Consider the following 18,598-nt stretch of genomic DNA (forward strand, 5'->3'; position numbering starts at 1 on the left):
TTGCCTAGGAGTAGGTTGCACTGTCACTTAGTAGGACATGGCAGGTGGGGTTTATGTAAACCCTTGAGGTTTACGTGAGATTTGTATTTTCATTACGACCTTTGTCAATCAGCACCCTAGAGAAACTGCCACTATTCAACACGTGTTGACCTACAAAAATAGCAGCTTCACAGAGTATGACCTGAAATGGTTCAACGACAGAAACAAAGGCTGGAAATATAGCTTCAAGGAGTGGCTGAGCTTTTGTTTCTAAACACAGCTGCTTTCAAATGCTACCCCAGAACCATCTAAATAGCAACAAATCGAAGGCATAATCATGAGCCACAGATGTAATTTTCAATTTTCTAATAACCACATGAAATAAATTAAAAAGAAACAGGTGAAATCAGTTTTCATAATATACTTTATTTAATCCCATATATATCTAAAATTATATTATTTAGACATGTAACCAATATAAAAAGTATTATAAATGATGCATTTTACAATTTACATTTTTTTACTAAGTCTTCAAAATCTGGTGTGTATTTTATATTTCTAGCATATCTCAATTCATATTATCCATATTGAAATTGCTCAAGTCACCACATGTGGCTAGTGTATTGTACAATTGAGTTCTAGACCCTCTACTTACGAACTATGTTATTGGACCAGTTAAGTTAACCATGCTTCATCTGTTTACCTCCCTGAAAATGGATTTATATTACAAAGACCTACATCTTAGGGTTAAATGTGAGATTTAATCAGTTAGCAGAGAGCAGTGTCTATTATGTGCTTGGAACACTAAAATCATTACCATGTTAAAGATAGAGTCATGCAACTGGACACCTTATCCCTTTTTTTGATTTTTTTTTTTCAAATTTAAGCAAAGCTTAAAATGAGCATTCCCACTCAAACTTAAACTTTTTTTTTTTTGCCCTTGATGTAACCAGAAGATTAACATACAGAGTTATGCAACATCTTCAGGAATGACTGATGGCTTGATCAATTCATGAGCTAAGGATCTGAAGGTTACAGTATCAAGATGCAGAAGTGTAGACTTAGGCCGTACACTGGCAATTAAATGCTCATTACAACAGGATTGAAATAAATTAAAACCAGAACAGGCTGAAAAATATTGTCAAGATTACCATTTAGTGAGCATCAGCTACAGACCGAACACTAAGACAAGTACTTTTCAGGGGTTCATTCACTTAACCACAAGGGCACAAAAAGAAACAGACAAAATTCAGCAAGGCAGATGTTCTTATCCTCAAATGAAATGGTGGGGCCAAGTATAGCCCTGCATGCTTAACATGTATCAGGCCTTGGGTTCAACCCCCAGCACAACCACCATCAACAACAAACAAAGACATAAAGTGGCCAAGAAATGCACCAGAGGGTCAACTGTTAGGTGGCTCTATGCATCACTGTGATCCCCAAATACCCTTCCACCCTCAGCAATTAAATGTGTGGTGAGCTGGAGCGATAGGCTGGCACCAGCTACTTACTCTGTACAGAAGCTGAACTACGTTGAGAGTGGAACACTTCTTCTGCCTAGGAGTTGCATTTAAATGATCAAACACACGCAAGATTGCAGAAAAGGGAACATTTTCTATATGCTTCAATACTCAATTAGGTGGTTTGTTTCTATGTGATGCTCAGAGGACACAACAGGCACAAACTAGTTCTTTCATTAGCTAAAGCAAGAAAACCAGATTGAGTCACAACTACTTTTTTATTAGTTCTATTTATTGAGACTTGCAACTCACTTGAGAAGTCTGGTCTTGTAAGTAACAGCCAGGGATATTTGAGGGAATAAGGTGGTGTGTGTGTGTGTGAGTGTTGCACACACATGCGTGCGCACAGTGGTATGGGTGAAACTGAGAGAGGAGTAAGCTGCTCCCAACAACCAACTCTAAAGAGCACGTGGCTCTTGTTACATCTGGCTGGCTCAGCAACTATCCAAGTTATGGGGCTACGGGGGATACTGTCTAGACCAGTTCTTTTGGCCCTGGGGTTGGCAGAACATAGAACCAGAAAGCCAAATCATGGTGGAAATATCTCTCTGCATTTTTTCTGGTAGACGGTCAAGCTGGATGGAAACTAAATCTCAAACAATTACCAAATAGCAATAAATAAGAGAATAAAAAGACTGCACAGGGCTTTCTTCAGTCCTTGATAGATATGTCCTGGCTCTTGAGCTGTAGCATGACATTTCTGAAGCAAATATTCTTAAGAAGAAGAAGAAGAAAAAAAAAAGTACAAAGGACAACTTTAGGGGTGACCTGACTTTTCCAGCTTGAGAATATTCTCAGTGCATCATGCATCACGGGTGTTTGCTGGTCTCAAGGATGTTACTAAGAATAGAAAAACACAGCAACATATAATTGAAATAATTTATTTACCACTAGAGCACCACAAAAAAACAGACATACATTGTGTTAAAATACAGCATAATTGGTCATCAAAATACAAAACAGCTATTCTTATATTCCATCTTTTTAACCATGCCAACCATAAAATTGTAATGCTGCTTAACACATACAAACTGCTGTCCCCACCCATGTACTAACACTTCCCCGACTCCCTCCCACCACCCTCCCCTCCCACGGCAATATTTACTTATGGGAAATAAAGACCTTATAGAACCCCCAAATTAAAAAAAAAAAGATTCAAGAGATCTTAAAATAGAGCATTTAAAATATTATCAGTGCATTCATAAGGAAAGACAAAATAATACAAAACAAAATGTCGTTTTATCTGAGAGGAAAATACCTGCAGAAATTAAAGTGATTTACACAGAATTAATAGAAAAGTGGAAGAGGAAAAAAAATAACACACAGTCAAATCTGGGATTGGGTTCCACCCAACACAAGGATTGTTCACTATTTGCAGCATCCCATCTCTTGCTTTTCCAGTTTTCAAACTTGCAAAATCCAATTCTTCATTTGAATTCATGGTGAGAAATTCCAAAAAAGAAGCACACCATACCAATCAACTTCTCTTTGGATTCATGCCTCACTCTGCTGCCCTTTAGGTGAAACTGAAAATATTCCATTGTTTTACCTGTACATTTTTTATCTTAAACCTGAATAAGTGACAAACATATCCTACAAACCTGACACAAGGTACCTCCTCTGCAATGATGCAACTCAGTTATTAAAGCAAAGTAAGTGTTAGCCTCAGCTATAGGTGACTCTCATTCAGAGGAAGGAAAGAATGTTTTGATGAGGGGAGGCTCTGGCTTGTGCCTTTCTAACCTTCAAAGAACATCTATAAAAATCTTAACTTCAGTGAAATGAATGAAATGACTAATGCTGACCTGGACTCTTCCCTCTTTTGAAAAACCAAATAAAATGTCTATTTTTTTCAATTTCCCGTTAACACTAAAAATCTCACTTTAAAGGAAAAGATGTTCTCCTTGAACTGCCCGCTTTAAAGTAATAATGAAATTCTGTGAAAACACTAATTAAGTCAAATTAGAGAACCCTTTCTTAACTCAGTCCAAGATTCTGAGTTCAGATCTTCAAACCCTCATTAAAACTAAAACATTTCCCTCACTTATCTATGTGTTCACAATATCCCCATTTTCCTAAAGTAGAAGCTTCCTAACTGACTTGGTTATGAATTATGCTTAGAAGATGAAGGAAGACCACTTGAACTCAAATCTATTCTTTTCATAAAAGGAAAAAAAAAAGGACAAGTAGACCCAGGTAGCTTATGTCATAAAAATGAACAATACACAAAGCACAAGTAGAGCAGATACTATTTTAAAAATGTATTTATAGTGCAAGTCAAAATCTAGGGGTTTTACTCAAAAGTACTGGCCGGCTAAAGGAAACATACAATTGTGAATGATCATTAAAAAGAGCCCAAATTAAGTCCAATCTAAATCATAGTTGACATTATTACAGAATATAAAAAATATGGTAAGAATTTACACATTACACGTAAAGTAGTTAATGTTTTGATTTAATAGTTTGCAAAAGAGATCCGCAGATGTGTTTTCAATTATGCTGGCTTCTATGCCCATCTATTTTAATAATACAGGACTGGTTACATATACCAAAACAAAGAAAAAATAAAAACCGTAGCATAGCTATACAGCAATACTCGAAGGTCCTAAGTTTGATCAGTACATGTCAAAACATTTCAACATTTCACTGGTATGCCAAACTGACAAAGAACCATTTACAATTGAAAGGAAAATTAAAAAAAAAAATCTTACAGACTCATTCTGTTCTTGTTAACAGGCTTTTTAGTGTTTGAACCTTACACGAAGCTTCCTTAGGCAGTTGGTACACGGCATGTGTTCTCAGGGTCTTTATCTTAATGCAGACTCGCTTGGTCATGTAATAACTCACTTGGGTTTTCATCCCGTTAATATGACCTCTTATTTTTTTCTGGCTCGTTTGAATTCAAGTTCTTTAAGCCATCCATGAGTTTCTGGCAAAGTATTTGGTCTCCACTTTATACACCTGTTTTATTTTCCAAGGGCAATGAAACGTTCATTATATAGTAACACACAATAAATAACTCACTGTTAACTCTAAGAGTAAGAACGGGAGGGGTGCCTATTGCATAGCAATACAGAAAAATCAAGTGAGGCGTGGGATAGGAACGGTACGTACAGCAACTCCACTTAATGGGATTTTCCTGTTTTTTTTTTTTTTCTTTCACATAATTAACACTAACAAATTCTTCCAGTGTTTATTTTTTTCTTAAAAAAAAAGAAGATTTTGCTTCTTCTCTCTCACTTACAAAGTAGGTGAAATGTAGAATAAGGCCTTCCACTTTTTTTGTTTCAGATGCCAGTTTTAACAAACAGAACGCAAACTTCCAAAGTATTTGAACTAGTACCGCTTTTTCAAAATCTGTTAACACTGATGAAACAAGGCTCTCTATGTTTTCTTGTTACAAGCATCATCATGGTCGTTGCTGTTGTTATCATGATTTCTGCCTTGTCGTTTTTCCAAGAAGTTTAGCTGCATTTGCAAGACTTTACAATCATATTGGAAAGCTGTTCGATCTTGGGTGTCTTGCCGATGTAGTAGAGAATGGTTAGCGGTTCCAAATCTTGGGACACACAGCAAGGAGAAGCAGATGCTTCTGGATTTATGGTGTTATATAAACTGAGAACCTGAAGAGACACAGGAAAGGAGTGATACCACAGGGCAAGACCAATATAAGAGCAAAAACAAAAAAAAGAGAAAGAAAAGCCATATTATCTTTTCAATAACCATTTTACATTGTTATCAGCCACAGCACTTATAGTAGGCAATTTTAATTATTTGGGGTATATTACTGTTTTTTTTTTTTTTTAAACTCTAAATTTTGGTCAGATTGGTATGTGTCCTTAGCAATCACCAAACTCACCCTTTCTGCACTAGATGCTTTTTTTCGTGCATCTTAAACAAATGATCTATAAAAGTCAGATTGGACAAAATTACTCATTCTTCAGATTTTCCTAATTTCCCAACTTGCCTACTCTGATCACTGCCACATAAATTTGCCAGATCTTGTAGTATTTGTTCTTGTTTCTATACTACTTTTTAATAGAAATTGTTTGTGAATGTATGTTTTAAATTCCCAAGAAGATTAAGAGATCTTTTGAGGTTGAGGACTCTGTAGACTTTGTACCATGTAGCCCTAGTAAGTCTTTACTGGACAAAATAATACATGTATGCTAGGTGAAGAGATCATAGATACATGAATAAAAAGAAAAAATAATAAAATGCTTAAAATTGTCATAAGAGCTTCACCTTACCCTTGGGCATAGAGAAAGACACCTTTCTATAATGTAAAATCTTTCTATGTTAATTATCTTTGCAGGACAATTTAATGTTACCAAATTGTTGTTTTTCTTTCTTTCTTTTTTTGTACTGGGGATTGAATCCAGGGGCACTACTTTACAACTAAGTTACATCCCCAGCTTTTTTATTTGTTTTTTTATTTTGAGACAGTCTTACTAAGTTGCTTAGGACTTCCCTAAATTACAGAGGCTGGCCGCCAACTTGCAATCCTCTTGCCTTAGCCTCCCAAATCACTGGAATTACTGGCATGTGCCATGCCACCTGGCCTAAATTGCCATTTTTAAAAGTCTTTTCATTTAAAAGTCTTTTCATTTGTTGCTTCATAACTGCAATGATGTTAAGAATGACATCAAACGCAATCTACATTCTTCATTATTCACTTTCTTAGATTTTTCTTAAAAGCAGTATTAATAGTGAACCCTCCATGGGGCTGGGGTTGTGGCTCAGCAGTAGAGTGCTTGCCTGGCACAAGTGAGGCACTGGGTTCGATCCTCAGCACTGCATAAAAGTAAAATAAATAAAATAAAGGTAATGTGTCCATGTACAACCAGAAAGTACATTAAAAAATAATAATGAACCCTCCATTAACCTTTCATATGATAAATGGTAGTGGCTGAGAGGGAGGAGTGGACTGCCAGTTCTAAAACGGAATGAAGACAAAGTTGTGTAGTTAGCCCTGTACTTTTATTCCCATTCTGTATCAAAGCGTATATGACTTTTACTAATGGAAGTATGTAGGATCCACACTGATGACACAGAGACATTTCCAAGGATGCCATTAATGTGTTAGTCAAACAGTAAGTGACCTTTTCCTCGAGATTCACTGCAATTTTTTCATCCTAAGACACAAGATCTGTTCAGTGCAGCAACACTGACTACTTTATTAAGCTACCCCTGGTGTCTTGGGTAACGGTCCAAACCACATATTTGTGACCATGACAGTTATTCTTCCTCTCTCCTTGAAAAACAAGCCTGGTCTCAGCCTTCACACACTCCCTCTGTGTATCGGGGAGGAGAATTATGTTTCTACTTGGCAGCTGGGCCGTGCCCACATTACAGCTACTGCTGCCGCAGCCCAGATGAAGCAGCCTGGCCAGAGAGCTCAGACAAAGGGACAGGCATGAGCAAGCTTCCCTCACATGGGCAAGCACGTGGTCACCCGAGAGTGCCAAAGCCTTCAGGGGAGTTGGGAAAACAGCTGAAGGAAGGGGAACCATATCTGTCAATTTCATTTCCAGCTTATGCAGGCATTTATAAATAAATATACTTCGTATTCCACTAACACATGATTTTTCATGAGAACTAGGAGGAATTTTTATAACATTTAGATTGTCTAAAATAATTGATAACCCCCCAAACTCTTGAATTCAGCTGAATGCATTCTGTGCTCTTTTTGGCAGCAGGTTCATTTTCCTACCCTGCAGTGAAGGCAATTTTTCTAATGCCGCTTTAATAGGGAGATTTACAGATGCATAAAGAGCAGAATAGAAACCCCCATGTGAAGCCACATTTTAGGAATTATACTCAGTAAGACAGAGCAAATAGAGGCCTGGTTATATAAAAAAGGACGGCTGCCTTCCAAGCCCCGGTTTGTCCCTCATTTTCTGTTTGATCTTGGGCAAGTCATGTACACAATCGACATTCTGATTTTTTTTTTAAATGTTAAGGTTTGATCGAGATTATTTATGAAGTCTCTCCCATCTCTATAATCCTATATCATGAAGGATGTAGGAAGGAAGAAGCCTATGGACAAATAGCATTATTATAAAGAAAAAGATTTTGCTGATCTGGATTTGGGAACTCACAGCATCCAAACTTGGACCTGCCTTCTGAGTTAGCTCTCTATCTTGATGGAAATAACTTGACTAAATATATGCAGATTCTTGATTACTTTGGGTTATATCCAGAAAGATTTATGCTAATTTTTCCAATCATTTCACATGTATCATTTTTTGTATTTCACAACAACTCTCCAGTTCAGCATTATCAATTTAAAGATAACTTTTGGTGGCACACACCTATAATCCCAACAGCTTGGAGGTTGAGGTAGGAGGATGATAAGTTCAAAGCCAGCCTCAGCAACTTAGCGAGGACTTAAGCAACTCAGTAAGACCCTGTCTCAAACTAATATATAAAAAGGGATGGGGATGTGGCTCATGGGTAAGGCCCACTGGGTTCAGTCCCTGGAACCAAAAAAAAAAAAAAATAATAATAACTTTTAATATAGACATTCCTTCTTACTGATAAGAAATTTAAGGTTCAGAGAGGTTAAAGGACTTTCTAATTCTCCTACTACAGTAAATCATACACCAAAGCACCAACTGCAGTCTTCAGTGTTATTTCTAATATGTCAGTCCCAAACGGAGGTGATAACAGATACTTTTTTAGATGGACCTCTGGGTCCCTTCACACCTTAGCTATATATGACACTCTGTGTATATTGATTCAAAGTGTTTTTGTGTGTGTGGAGTGGGGAACCTAATTATGTTTATAGCTGTTAAAAATATACTACAAGAAACAAAACTCTCTTCAAGTCGCTTATGATCTTGATGAGAAGGTGTAATCTGCTTTTGAAAGGGATCAGTGTTACTTTTTTATTTTACCTACAGGCTACATTTCTCCTCATCTAAAAAGATTTATCCAGCACCTAGGCACACATGATGGCAAAAGGGCATAAAGACCATTACAGTTCATTTAAAAATACAATAGCAGACAGCCTAGAACAGAGGAGATGAGTTAGCCAAACACTTACCCTGCTGTGCTGAGTATCTGAACTCCATAAATATGGGCACGCTCCAGCACAGAAGTTGGCATTGTACCCTTTAGGTTCATGTATCCATTTCCACCCAAGATCCCTCTTGAAATCAATGTAAAGTGGACGTAGGCAGCAATTATCCTGCACATTTCTGTTGAAAGAAACATCAGTGGAGATTTTAAAGCTGATTTCCCACCTGCCTTATCCCAAACCAGAAGAACTACCCATTCGTTTATTCAACAAACATCTAATGACCACATAGCCTGGGCTAGGTTTCAGTGGTCTTATTGTAATCTCAAGTGACTTTGATGATAGGATGCTGTGATGACCTGCTGGATGACTTTCCCTTATGAGTCCTATCCCCTGACTCCCTTGTCTGTGACCTATAAAGTCAAACCTTTACTGTCAAATGCTTATGCAGGGAGGTGGTTGAAAGGAACCTTCCTTTCTAACCACCACTGTGCAGTTGTGCCAGCTAGCTTCTATTGTCCTTTTACATTAAAAACAAAGTACAACAGTTATTTTCAGAGAACCATCTAAGGCATTTATCTTTGAGAATATATCCTGCATTTTACCACCCATTACTTCGTCATAATATACTAGAAATCAAGGAAAAAGTTGCATGCAATCACAGGTTCTGAAAGTGAAAAATGCCATCTCCTGGTGACCTCTGACACTGCTATCATGGAGAACCCGGCATCGTCCCACAACTCTCAAAAGAGAGAGCCCTCCTTTTACCAAACTGGATAGGAAACCACAGAATGAGAAATAAGTTCTCGTCCTGTTCCCCCATTTCTGTAAGATTCTGTAGCTAATGGCACTCTCTGCTATCTCATCTCTGTTTCTGTCAAAAAAAAATGTCACCACAGGCATTCTGAAGAGAAGTGTAAGGTCACACAGATGGTGGGTCTTCCTGAATTATAGAGTCAACGTCACACATCTAGAATGAATTTATTTTCTCTGAGGAGAAGGGTAGAGAGCTCATTTTCTTTTTCAGCATCAAAGCCCTTCAGAGGGATTTGGGGGATCATCATGGGGGGCTAGTTTTCCCCCTTCACCCTTCGTTCTTTGGTCACGGGCTGGTGAATACAACAGAGAAATAACTGCTCAAAGCCTCTGAGAGGAACAGTATCACAAGATACCAGGGCTGTACTGTCCTCTGTCTATCCTCAGTCTATGAGTTCAACTCAAGTCAATATGTAGGAAAAAGTAAAGGCAGAAGGAGGTATAACAGACACAGGTGCTCGGTTTTATCTCCATTTTCTTACCTAAAGCAATAGGCCGCATCCAAAGCACGCTTCTTCCGCCGGTTGGACTGTTGTGACTCAAGTCTGTAGGAGGGCAATAACATTAGCAGGAGATGTGGGGTCTTCCCACTGTTTTTTTTCCTAGTGGACTTTATAGTTTTCTGATCACCACTGGTATATGTGGAGGTGCCATCAATACCTTGAAAAAATGCATTTGGGTAATAAACATTTAGCTTTACCTTCATCATATATTATCAGCTATATTTATATATATATATATATATATTTTTTTTTTTTCTTTTTTGTATATTGTCACAAATAGCAGTGATGACCACCATGACAGCATTGGCTGGCTATAGTCATTCCCCATGGAAACAGATGTGGCACAATAGGACTACCACAGGTGACTACACTTGTATGTGGGGCTCTTATCAGAAGGCAGCACAGCATCAAAGGCAGGGATGTTGCTTAGGAAGTCACAGCAGAAGAAGACTTTGACCTATGGCCACTAGCAACCTAGGCAGTTTAATTTAGTTGATCCTCAGTGTAGGCTGTGTTCAAACCCTCCACAAATGAACGTGCAGCCATAGAACATGCCTTGTCACCCGCAGGCTCACATTCTTCCTAAGACTGCTAAACTCAGAAGACTTTCCTAATGAGCCTAAACTGAGACTTAGCTCCATGGCAGTGAAATAAGTTCAAGTGAAACAGAAGTCACCCTTACCTAATGCTATTTTGGGAAGCTGCAAAGAAAGGGCTTTTTCATTTATTTTATGGCATCCTCAACACTTTCCTGATTCCATCTGAGATTTAGAAACTTGAGCTCCCCAAAGCATGCTCAGGAGACTGCCAGTTTAAGCATTTAATCTCCACACTCAAGAGAATCATGACTAGGTTAGAGACTGAAATAAATCTCGAAACCTCTGGGAGCATTTTTCCATGAGCGGGGGCCACTATAGCCTTTTAAAAGTGGATGGAGGTCCCAGGTGATGTTAGGAGGGAAGAAAAATCAGCTCCCTGACCTGGCAGTGTAGGCCGATGTGGCACTGGCACATGGGCACAGGCTTCCCTCTGGTCTCTTTCCCCAGTGACTCATTATCCAATGTACCAAGTGACCCAAGCCCTTGGCGTCTTCTCATTCTCTCTGGTTTTTGGTTAGTTCACTTAAAGGTGGGCATGGGAAATCTAAAGCCTTGCCTTGTGTTTGTCAGCTATTATAAAAGTCTGATAAGGAAGAAACTTGAAATATTGGGTACAGGCTAGAAAAGGGCGACTTTTCCAACACAGGAAAGTTAAGGCATAGAAACTGAGGCTTGAGAGGACTCTTTTCTCTGATGAAAAACAGTTGTCGGTTTCTGATATTTGGTTTAGGGACTTATCAATGGATTTCACTGAGTGTATGTCATATAGTTCTATAATATCATAATAGATGGAAAATGAGCTTTGCTTAAATGAAGAATAAAGAGTTTAACTGACTAGTCAATATTTTTCAGGGTCAAGGAGCCAATCAGTTAGTATTGACCAAGTCATGGTGGGGTACTGCCGAGTATGAAAACCGGGAAACAATCCCTTTCTTCTAATTTTTTCTGCCTCCTTATACTTTTTTCCAGCCATATTTTTGCCCAGATGAATGATTCCCCACACTTCATCCAACAATGCAAAGTGACATTATCCTCATGAGATTATCAACACAAGCCCTCCCCCACCACATAGTTTCAGTTACCTGCAAATCTTGCTTCTAGCTCTTCACTTTTATTTGGTATGATGTAATTGTTGGATGGTACAAAGGTACAGCAGGGACAATGTAAACTTATTTTAAATCCCAGGTTCCTATCTGGAAAACATTAAGTCAAGGAGGTCATTTGTAAGTATATTATCTGCACTTTTAAATCTGCAATCAATTTACAATAACTTAGGGCCACATCTAGGGAGAAAACTAGAAGGTGGTTATAACCTTTATGGTGAAGCCACTCATGAACTGCATCAGTCACATCGAAGGACAGCCATTCGCCTTCTGCTCTTGTTTTCACGACTTTGCTGTCAATGTAGCGCTGGGTTGGAGATGTTAAATCTTTGGATTTGAGGATCTAGAGGGAGAAAAGGCAAGAGCCAAAGCTCAGTTGGCAGACCGACAGCCTGACGAAACCCAAACCATTAACATTATCCTGATTCATTATCTAAATTTAGCTGCACACCAGTGTGTCCACGTATTGTCATCTCAAGCATGGCCACATGCATAAAAACATAACACCAGGCCATTTGCCATGAAAAATAGAGCTACTAAATCAGCTGCATGTTATGATAAAGGTGATGGGAACCATAAAGCCAAGTGTCTAAAAGAAAGTGGCAGTAATTATTTTGCTTTGCTGACATAAGCTTTGTGAGATTTTGGCCATAAATTCTATGCTATTAAGTTAATGGTTTTGTTGTTCTGCTTCCTTATTTCTTTTAATTTGGGGAGCCGGGGTACAGAGAGGGACACGGGGAGAGGTCCTATTCAGAAAACCCAACGCTCACCCTCCAAAGTCCCTGAATTATAAATCTTCTGCCAAAGACAGCAAGGTCCTAACCTTGGTTCCTAAATCCATTGGCATTAAAATATGTGTCCTGCCTCAGCTTTTGAGGTAAGACTCTAGCTGAGATTTTTACTCTCAGTACGACTTGTGATGATTTATAAAGATATTCCATATCCCACAGCCTAAGAATGAATCTGGGCAAGAGCAATCTGGCACAGTGTGCCTCTGAGAGGCTGAAAGCAAATCAGCTCAAAACTGAGACTTTAGAAAGAAATGTTGATTTCAAATAAGTAAAGAACAACTGCAGCATGTTCTTGGGTTTCTATGGGAAGTGAATAGTTGTGGTGGTTTTCAACAATTCTATCTTGAAACAGTAATGTTTTATGAACCAATCCACCATCCTAAGTCTCCTAGAGCTACAGTAAATCCCCCCCTCAACCTACAGCCTCTGCTTCCTCAGTACTTAGGGGCTTAGGACCTGTTTTCTCTGTCCTTTCTTACATTCAGTCTAATTCTTCATACTTATGGGTTTGGTCTCTTCTACAAGTTTACAAGCTTCTCCAAGTCAAGGATCATGCTTTCAACTTGATAGCATTTCAAAGCATAGGACTCAGTTGAATCATTGTCTATTAAGTGACTCTCTGAAGATCTAGATAATTTATTAACTCTCTGTTAGCCTTGCAAAGCAAAAAAAAAAAAAAAAGTGTGATTTCCTATTGATTTTAAAATGCATTTTCCCTGTCAGTGTGTAGACACAATTTATTCCAGGTGATTTGACAACACAAGAATATTTGGCATTATAGTAGCCATTTTTTCTGGATTAAGAAAGCATAAAAAAGGAAAGAGATTTTATGATTGGACTCTTGGGTGTCCTCATGAATTTTTCACAAATCATATTCTACAGGCCTGCCCCGATGGTCCAAAGAACCCCTATAAATAAAGAGAATCCAGAAGCAATCATGATCCTTCAATAGGCAAATGATTCTTTTTGTGAATTACAGAAGCAAATAAACATGACTCGAGGGCTGGGGGCTGGGCACAACAGGCTCTGGGTTTGGCACACATTGTTTCATTTAATGTAATCCTCAAAATATTGCTGTAAGGTAGATTAAAGACACAGAAACTCAGGGGGGTGAAGTAAGTCCCTCAGTCCCTCACAGTGAACAAGCACAGAAAGAGGATACAAAGCAACTCTAAGTCATTTTTCTACTTCAGTGCTGGAATTTGGAAAGCCAAAAAAAAAGTTAGGGAAGTCAAAGTCAGATCATGATTCACCCTGACCCCTTTCCAGATGGCAGAACACATTTAATAATAAAGGCAGAGATCTTTAAATAAGATTATAATAGATGTCGGTACAGGATGAAAATATACCATGGTGGAATGTACACACAGTTAATGCTGACATAAAGCTGTAACTTTGCTTAACATCAGTCGGTCCTCTGGGAATCAAAGCTTGCCTTGAAAATAACTCCCAGTTGGGCAAGTAAGACACTACTTATCCACTTCAGAATAAATGGCATAATTAAACTAACATAGGATAGGAAGGATAAAAATAATGCTTGAGAAGAAATTCTCAGGCATTTCCATCTGTCTTACTGGCTAAAACTTAATAACATACCCAGAACTCCTTTTTCTGTCTTTAGATTTTTCTCCTAGCTGATTTCCTGTAGTGATGCACTATTACATAATGTTTTGCATATTTTCTATGGTCCTAAAATATTGCTTTCATTATTATGTGATATATATCACATAATGATTTAATAGTTTAATTATGTATCAAAATAAATGTATCACATATTAAATGCCCATGACATATGTGACATATATGTACGTGCACACACACACACACACACACACACATATATATATATATATATATATATATATGTATAATATTCAATATCACTGAAGACACTGAATTTCTTTTAAATAAATAAATCATGACCATACTGACCAAATGGACAATAAAAATACATATTGGCAAGTCTATGAAAATTCTTTACCTCATAGAGAAGGAATAAATCTGGATTATCTTGCTCCGAAAACACAACAAAAGGGAGCAAAGAGACTGGAGTTCTTTCTGGTTTAAATATCATGAAAGACTGAGGATAATGGCTTCCTCCACAATCAGGGCATTAGCCAGCTCAGACAATGAACAACTTCATACTCTGAAAGGGTGAAAGGTCGTCTAGATGTTTTACTAGTTCAAGATTCAGGAACAGGCTACATGTAAATCACCCCCAAAAAGAGTTAGCTATTATAGTTCTGAGGCAGAGAAGTGACTTTAGTCTTGTGGGCTTATTGTCTTGAACTTTATGGACAAGGAGTCCTTACACCCACTTGCTGCAATTTAACTCCACTCTTCTTATGCAGTCCTTAGTGGAAACAGGAAACAGCTGCTTTCCATCACTCAGAGAATATCCCTCATATTCTCAGAGACTATTATTAAGTCCCCCTCAGCATGCTTGCTTTCTCTCTCTAAGCTAAATAAACCCAGTTCCTTCAGGCCATATTTAGAGGGGCAATTCTCAAGCCTTTAATCATTTGGGTAGCTAACAAGGATGGAAGATGCTATATAAAAGTATTCCTTCTATAGCTTCATGATTTCACTTTGGAATGGTCGAGGACACATTCTAATCACATCTTAGCATGGAATCTTAATTTGAAAGCTATCTTTTTCCTAAGAATAGGTACAACTCCCTTTCCCCTGTTTCTCTTTCATTTATCATCCGCAGTGGGAAGTGGCCTGGGAAAACAACCTGCTGCTCTTGATCGTTAGTCTTTTCTTACATTCAATAATTTATACAAAATTGACCAGATCAGCCAACTTCTCACTCTATTTTAGCCTTCGCAGTCTGCCTTTCTCCAGAGCGGCTGATTTTTTTTCTAGATCTGCCACAATAATTTCTTACATATTTTATCATGACAAGGTCAATTTAGGTGAGTAGCAGAAGCTTTCTTCACCTGCAAGCACTGAACTAGCCTGATTAACCAGTCTACTCCATCCATTCCACGATCTGTTCTTTGTATTGGCTGGTACCCACAGCACTCTGGGGTCAAGGCTGAAAACTTACTCTCTAAGCACTGCTGGTCTTGCCAGCTGAGTTGTACACTTAGTGAATATTAATTGTATGCATTTCTAAACACTTGGACTTGTTATTGTGATGATAAAATTTAATTAAATGGCTCAAACTGATTAATACAGGACTGGAAGAAAAGACAATCGTTGCTTCTGTGAAAACCAGGTTGAAAGTCATGGAAATTCTTCACAAAGACAAACTGATGTAAGAGAAAGTGTTTTTTTTTTTTTTTTGGTGGGGGGGAACAGTTTGGCAGTTCCTCAAAAGAGTAAACATAAAATTATCATATGATCCAGCAATTCTGCTCCTGGGCATGATCCAAAAGAATTAAAAACAGAGACTCAAACAGATACTTCTACACCAATATTCATGGAAACATTGTTTACAATAGCCAAAACCTGGGGGAAAATGTCCACTGACAGATGATGGATAAACAAAATGTAGTATACCATACAGAAGTGTATTTGTTAGTCATGAAAAGAAAGAAAATTTCTGACACAGACTCCAACAAAGAAGAACCTTGAGGATATTAAACTAATTGAAATAAGCCAGATACAGAGGATATATACTGCATGATTTCACTTACGTGAGTATCTACAACAGGCAAAATTTACAGAAATAGAAAGAGGAATAGAGGTTACCAAGGACTGGGAGTACAGGGTAATGGGTCTTTATTGTTTAAAGAGTTCATAGTTTCTATTTGGGAAGATTAAAAAAAAATTCTGGAAATGGATAGTGATGATTACTGCACATCATTGTGAACACAGTTAATGTTCTTGACTTGTATAAAGAATGGTTAAAATGTAGCTTTTATTCTATGTTTTACCACAATCATTTTTTTCCCTAATTTTAGGTGTGAGGGAGATAGCTATAAAATACATAACAAAAAAGAAATAATAGGATAAAAATCTAGAAGAATTCTGTACTCAGGGTGTTCAGCAATTATTCTTAAGCTTCTATCTACTTCAAGTTAATTAAAAACCAGAAATCATATGATGCATTATGAATGTGTTCATGCAAAAAAATGTAGCACAGATTAGCAATTGGCACTGCTATGTCAAAGAAAATTCCTTGGCCTGTTATAAAAAACTCGGCCTCAGCATGTAAGTTTGTGTGTGTGTGTACATATGTACATATAGACATCTATTCACATATATTTGTCTGCCTCAGTCTGGCTGGGCACAAATGCCGCAGTCTGGCTGGGCACACAATCAGGAGCCACCACACAGCTTGTAGATTCAAACAGCAACTCTTTATTCCCGAACTCACACCAGCCGTCTACAATCACGTTCTGGGGAAATCCACGTTCTCTGCCCAAATCCACATTCTCTGCCCAAATCCACCTCCACTGGGCTTCTATCTCCAAAATATACTGTCTGAATCCCGTGAGAACTCAAGGGGAACTCAGGCAGCAGGATACGCCCTATTCCCAGCAGGAATAATCTTAAACCTTAAACCTGGAACCTAAACCGGGAACGCCCTAATCCGCCTTGGTCCTTGAGCAAGGTCACCTACATTCAATGTCACTGCAACATGGGGTACGCTGGCAAGGAAATTGTCATACCTACTTGGCTAATGGCTCCCAGCATTTGTCCTAAGTTCAAAAACTTTAAGGTTTGCATCTCTCTGTGTCTCTTCTCTTATGTCTATGTACTCGGTTACTTTAACTTCTTTTTTAATTAAACAGCCGACCAACAACAGTTCCTGACTGAACTAGAAACGAGGGCTTCTAAAGTATGGAAAATGAGATTTAGCTGTCTCTGGCTTAGCTGCCACCCACAGAGGTGTTTCAATACTGGTGAACTTACATTACTAGTATATAAATATTATATATAACTTGTGCAAAATACTCACATATCTCCTTTGGCAAAGGCTCTAAACTCTTGACTGAGTTACAAAACCCTTACACAAAAGGATTCATTCATTTCTCCACCACTGGCAAGCAGCCAGCCAGAGACTGAATAGAGGTGAAAGTCACTCATATTACCCAATAGTTTGGGGGTGAAAAAAAAAGAAGTAAAAGTCTGGATGCAAAATTATAGCCAGAGAAAACCTTGGACTTAAAGAAATAATGGTATAAGTCAAGCCAGGATTTGGCTGAGACACCAACAGCGACATCACTTACACTCCTATGAGTCATCACAGAATTACATGAAAATATTGGGATTCAATGTTAACTTTTAATAATCAGATACTAACAGTCCTACAGGAGACCAAGGATGTATTTCTATCAGAATTCTAATGGAAAGGGACTATAACAATAGCTCTGTAGAGAAAAAAAAAAAAAAAAAAAACTGGCATCAAGGTAATTAGTATTAGTCCATCTTGGTGTTAAATGCACTTAATGTTTTTAGTACTTCAACAGTATTTAATCCTTAAATGTACTTAAATATTTTAAGTGTTTGCTGTGACTTGTACAGAGTGACTAACAAATGTTGAATTAAACATTCACTCTGCTGGCTATGAGCACGATTCCCTCAGATCTGCTTGACCCAGAGTTATTAACTTCAGTGACATGAATCACCAGCATTGGAAAGGCACTTAGGGACCATCTGCTCCAACCCAACACAACTCACTCTCTAATATGTCTTTGTCTAAGCACAATGAACTCTCTACTTTATGAGAAAGGTCATCCCACTTTGGACAATTCAAATTGATCATATTCTTCTAGATCTTGGACTTGAAATTCCCATCAAGTGGTCTCAGTAGCACCACTGCCTCATGCTTGCACAATCACTGTAGCTCTTCAGACATCTTCACATGTCTTTCAGTCTTCACAAAAACCTCACGGGGTAAATATGATGGCTTTTAGTCTCTACATTCTATAGCTAAAGGAAAAGAAGCCTGAATTACTTGGGTGCAAAACCCAGCAAGAAGAACCTGGATGCACATGTGGCCCTTTTAATGCCAGCCAGGGGGTTTTCCAATAGTGCATTTTCTCTTTCCTCTCCATGGCTGGTCCCAATCACAACAGTGATGTCCTTCAACTGCTTCCTTCAGGACAAGTTCAGGGTGTTTCACTATCTTTGCCAAGCCTTTTCTCCATATCCTTCTTAAAATTAGTTTCTCAACATATTCCAGATAAAGTCTAGCAGTATATGGAGGATATCCAGAATGGAAAACGTGGACCTGCAAGTAGCTGCTGTTACCCACCTTGTTCTAAACAATACTTTTAATGCAAATGATTTACTTTTGGCAGTAGCTG

At 38.1% G+C, this 18,598-nt stretch overlaps 1 protein-coding gene across 1 annotated transcript in view; it reads right to left on the reverse strand.

Annotated features, from left to right (window-relative positions):
* Positions 1–2,638: 2,638 nt before the first annotated feature.
* The window catches only part of Tgfb2 (transforming growth factor beta 2), an 82,887-nt gene continuing 66,927 nt past the window's right edge, over positions 2,639–18,598 (reverse strand). The window contains exons 3-7 of the mRNA XM_027934819.2: positions 11,752–11,884; positions 11,521–11,631; positions 9,819–9,996; positions 8,548–8,701; positions 2,639–5,122 (exon numbers count right to left, since the gene is read on the reverse strand). Of these exons, the coding sequence (XP_027790620.1) occupies positions 4,964–5,122; positions 8,548–8,701; positions 9,819–9,996; positions 11,521–11,631; positions 11,752–11,884 (735 nt within the window). The 3' untranslated portion in view covers positions 2,639–4,963. The remainder of the gene's footprint in view (positions 5,123–8,547; positions 8,702–9,818; positions 9,997–11,520; positions 11,632–11,751; positions 11,885–18,598) is intronic.

The sequence above is a fragment of the Marmota flaviventris genome, chromosome 12 (assembly GCF_047511675.1).
Source record: "Marmota flaviventris isolate mMarFla1 chromosome 12, mMarFla1.hap1, whole genome shotgun sequence".
Lineage (NCBI taxonomy): Eukaryota > Metazoa > Chordata > Mammalia > Rodentia > Sciuridae > Marmota > Marmota flaviventris.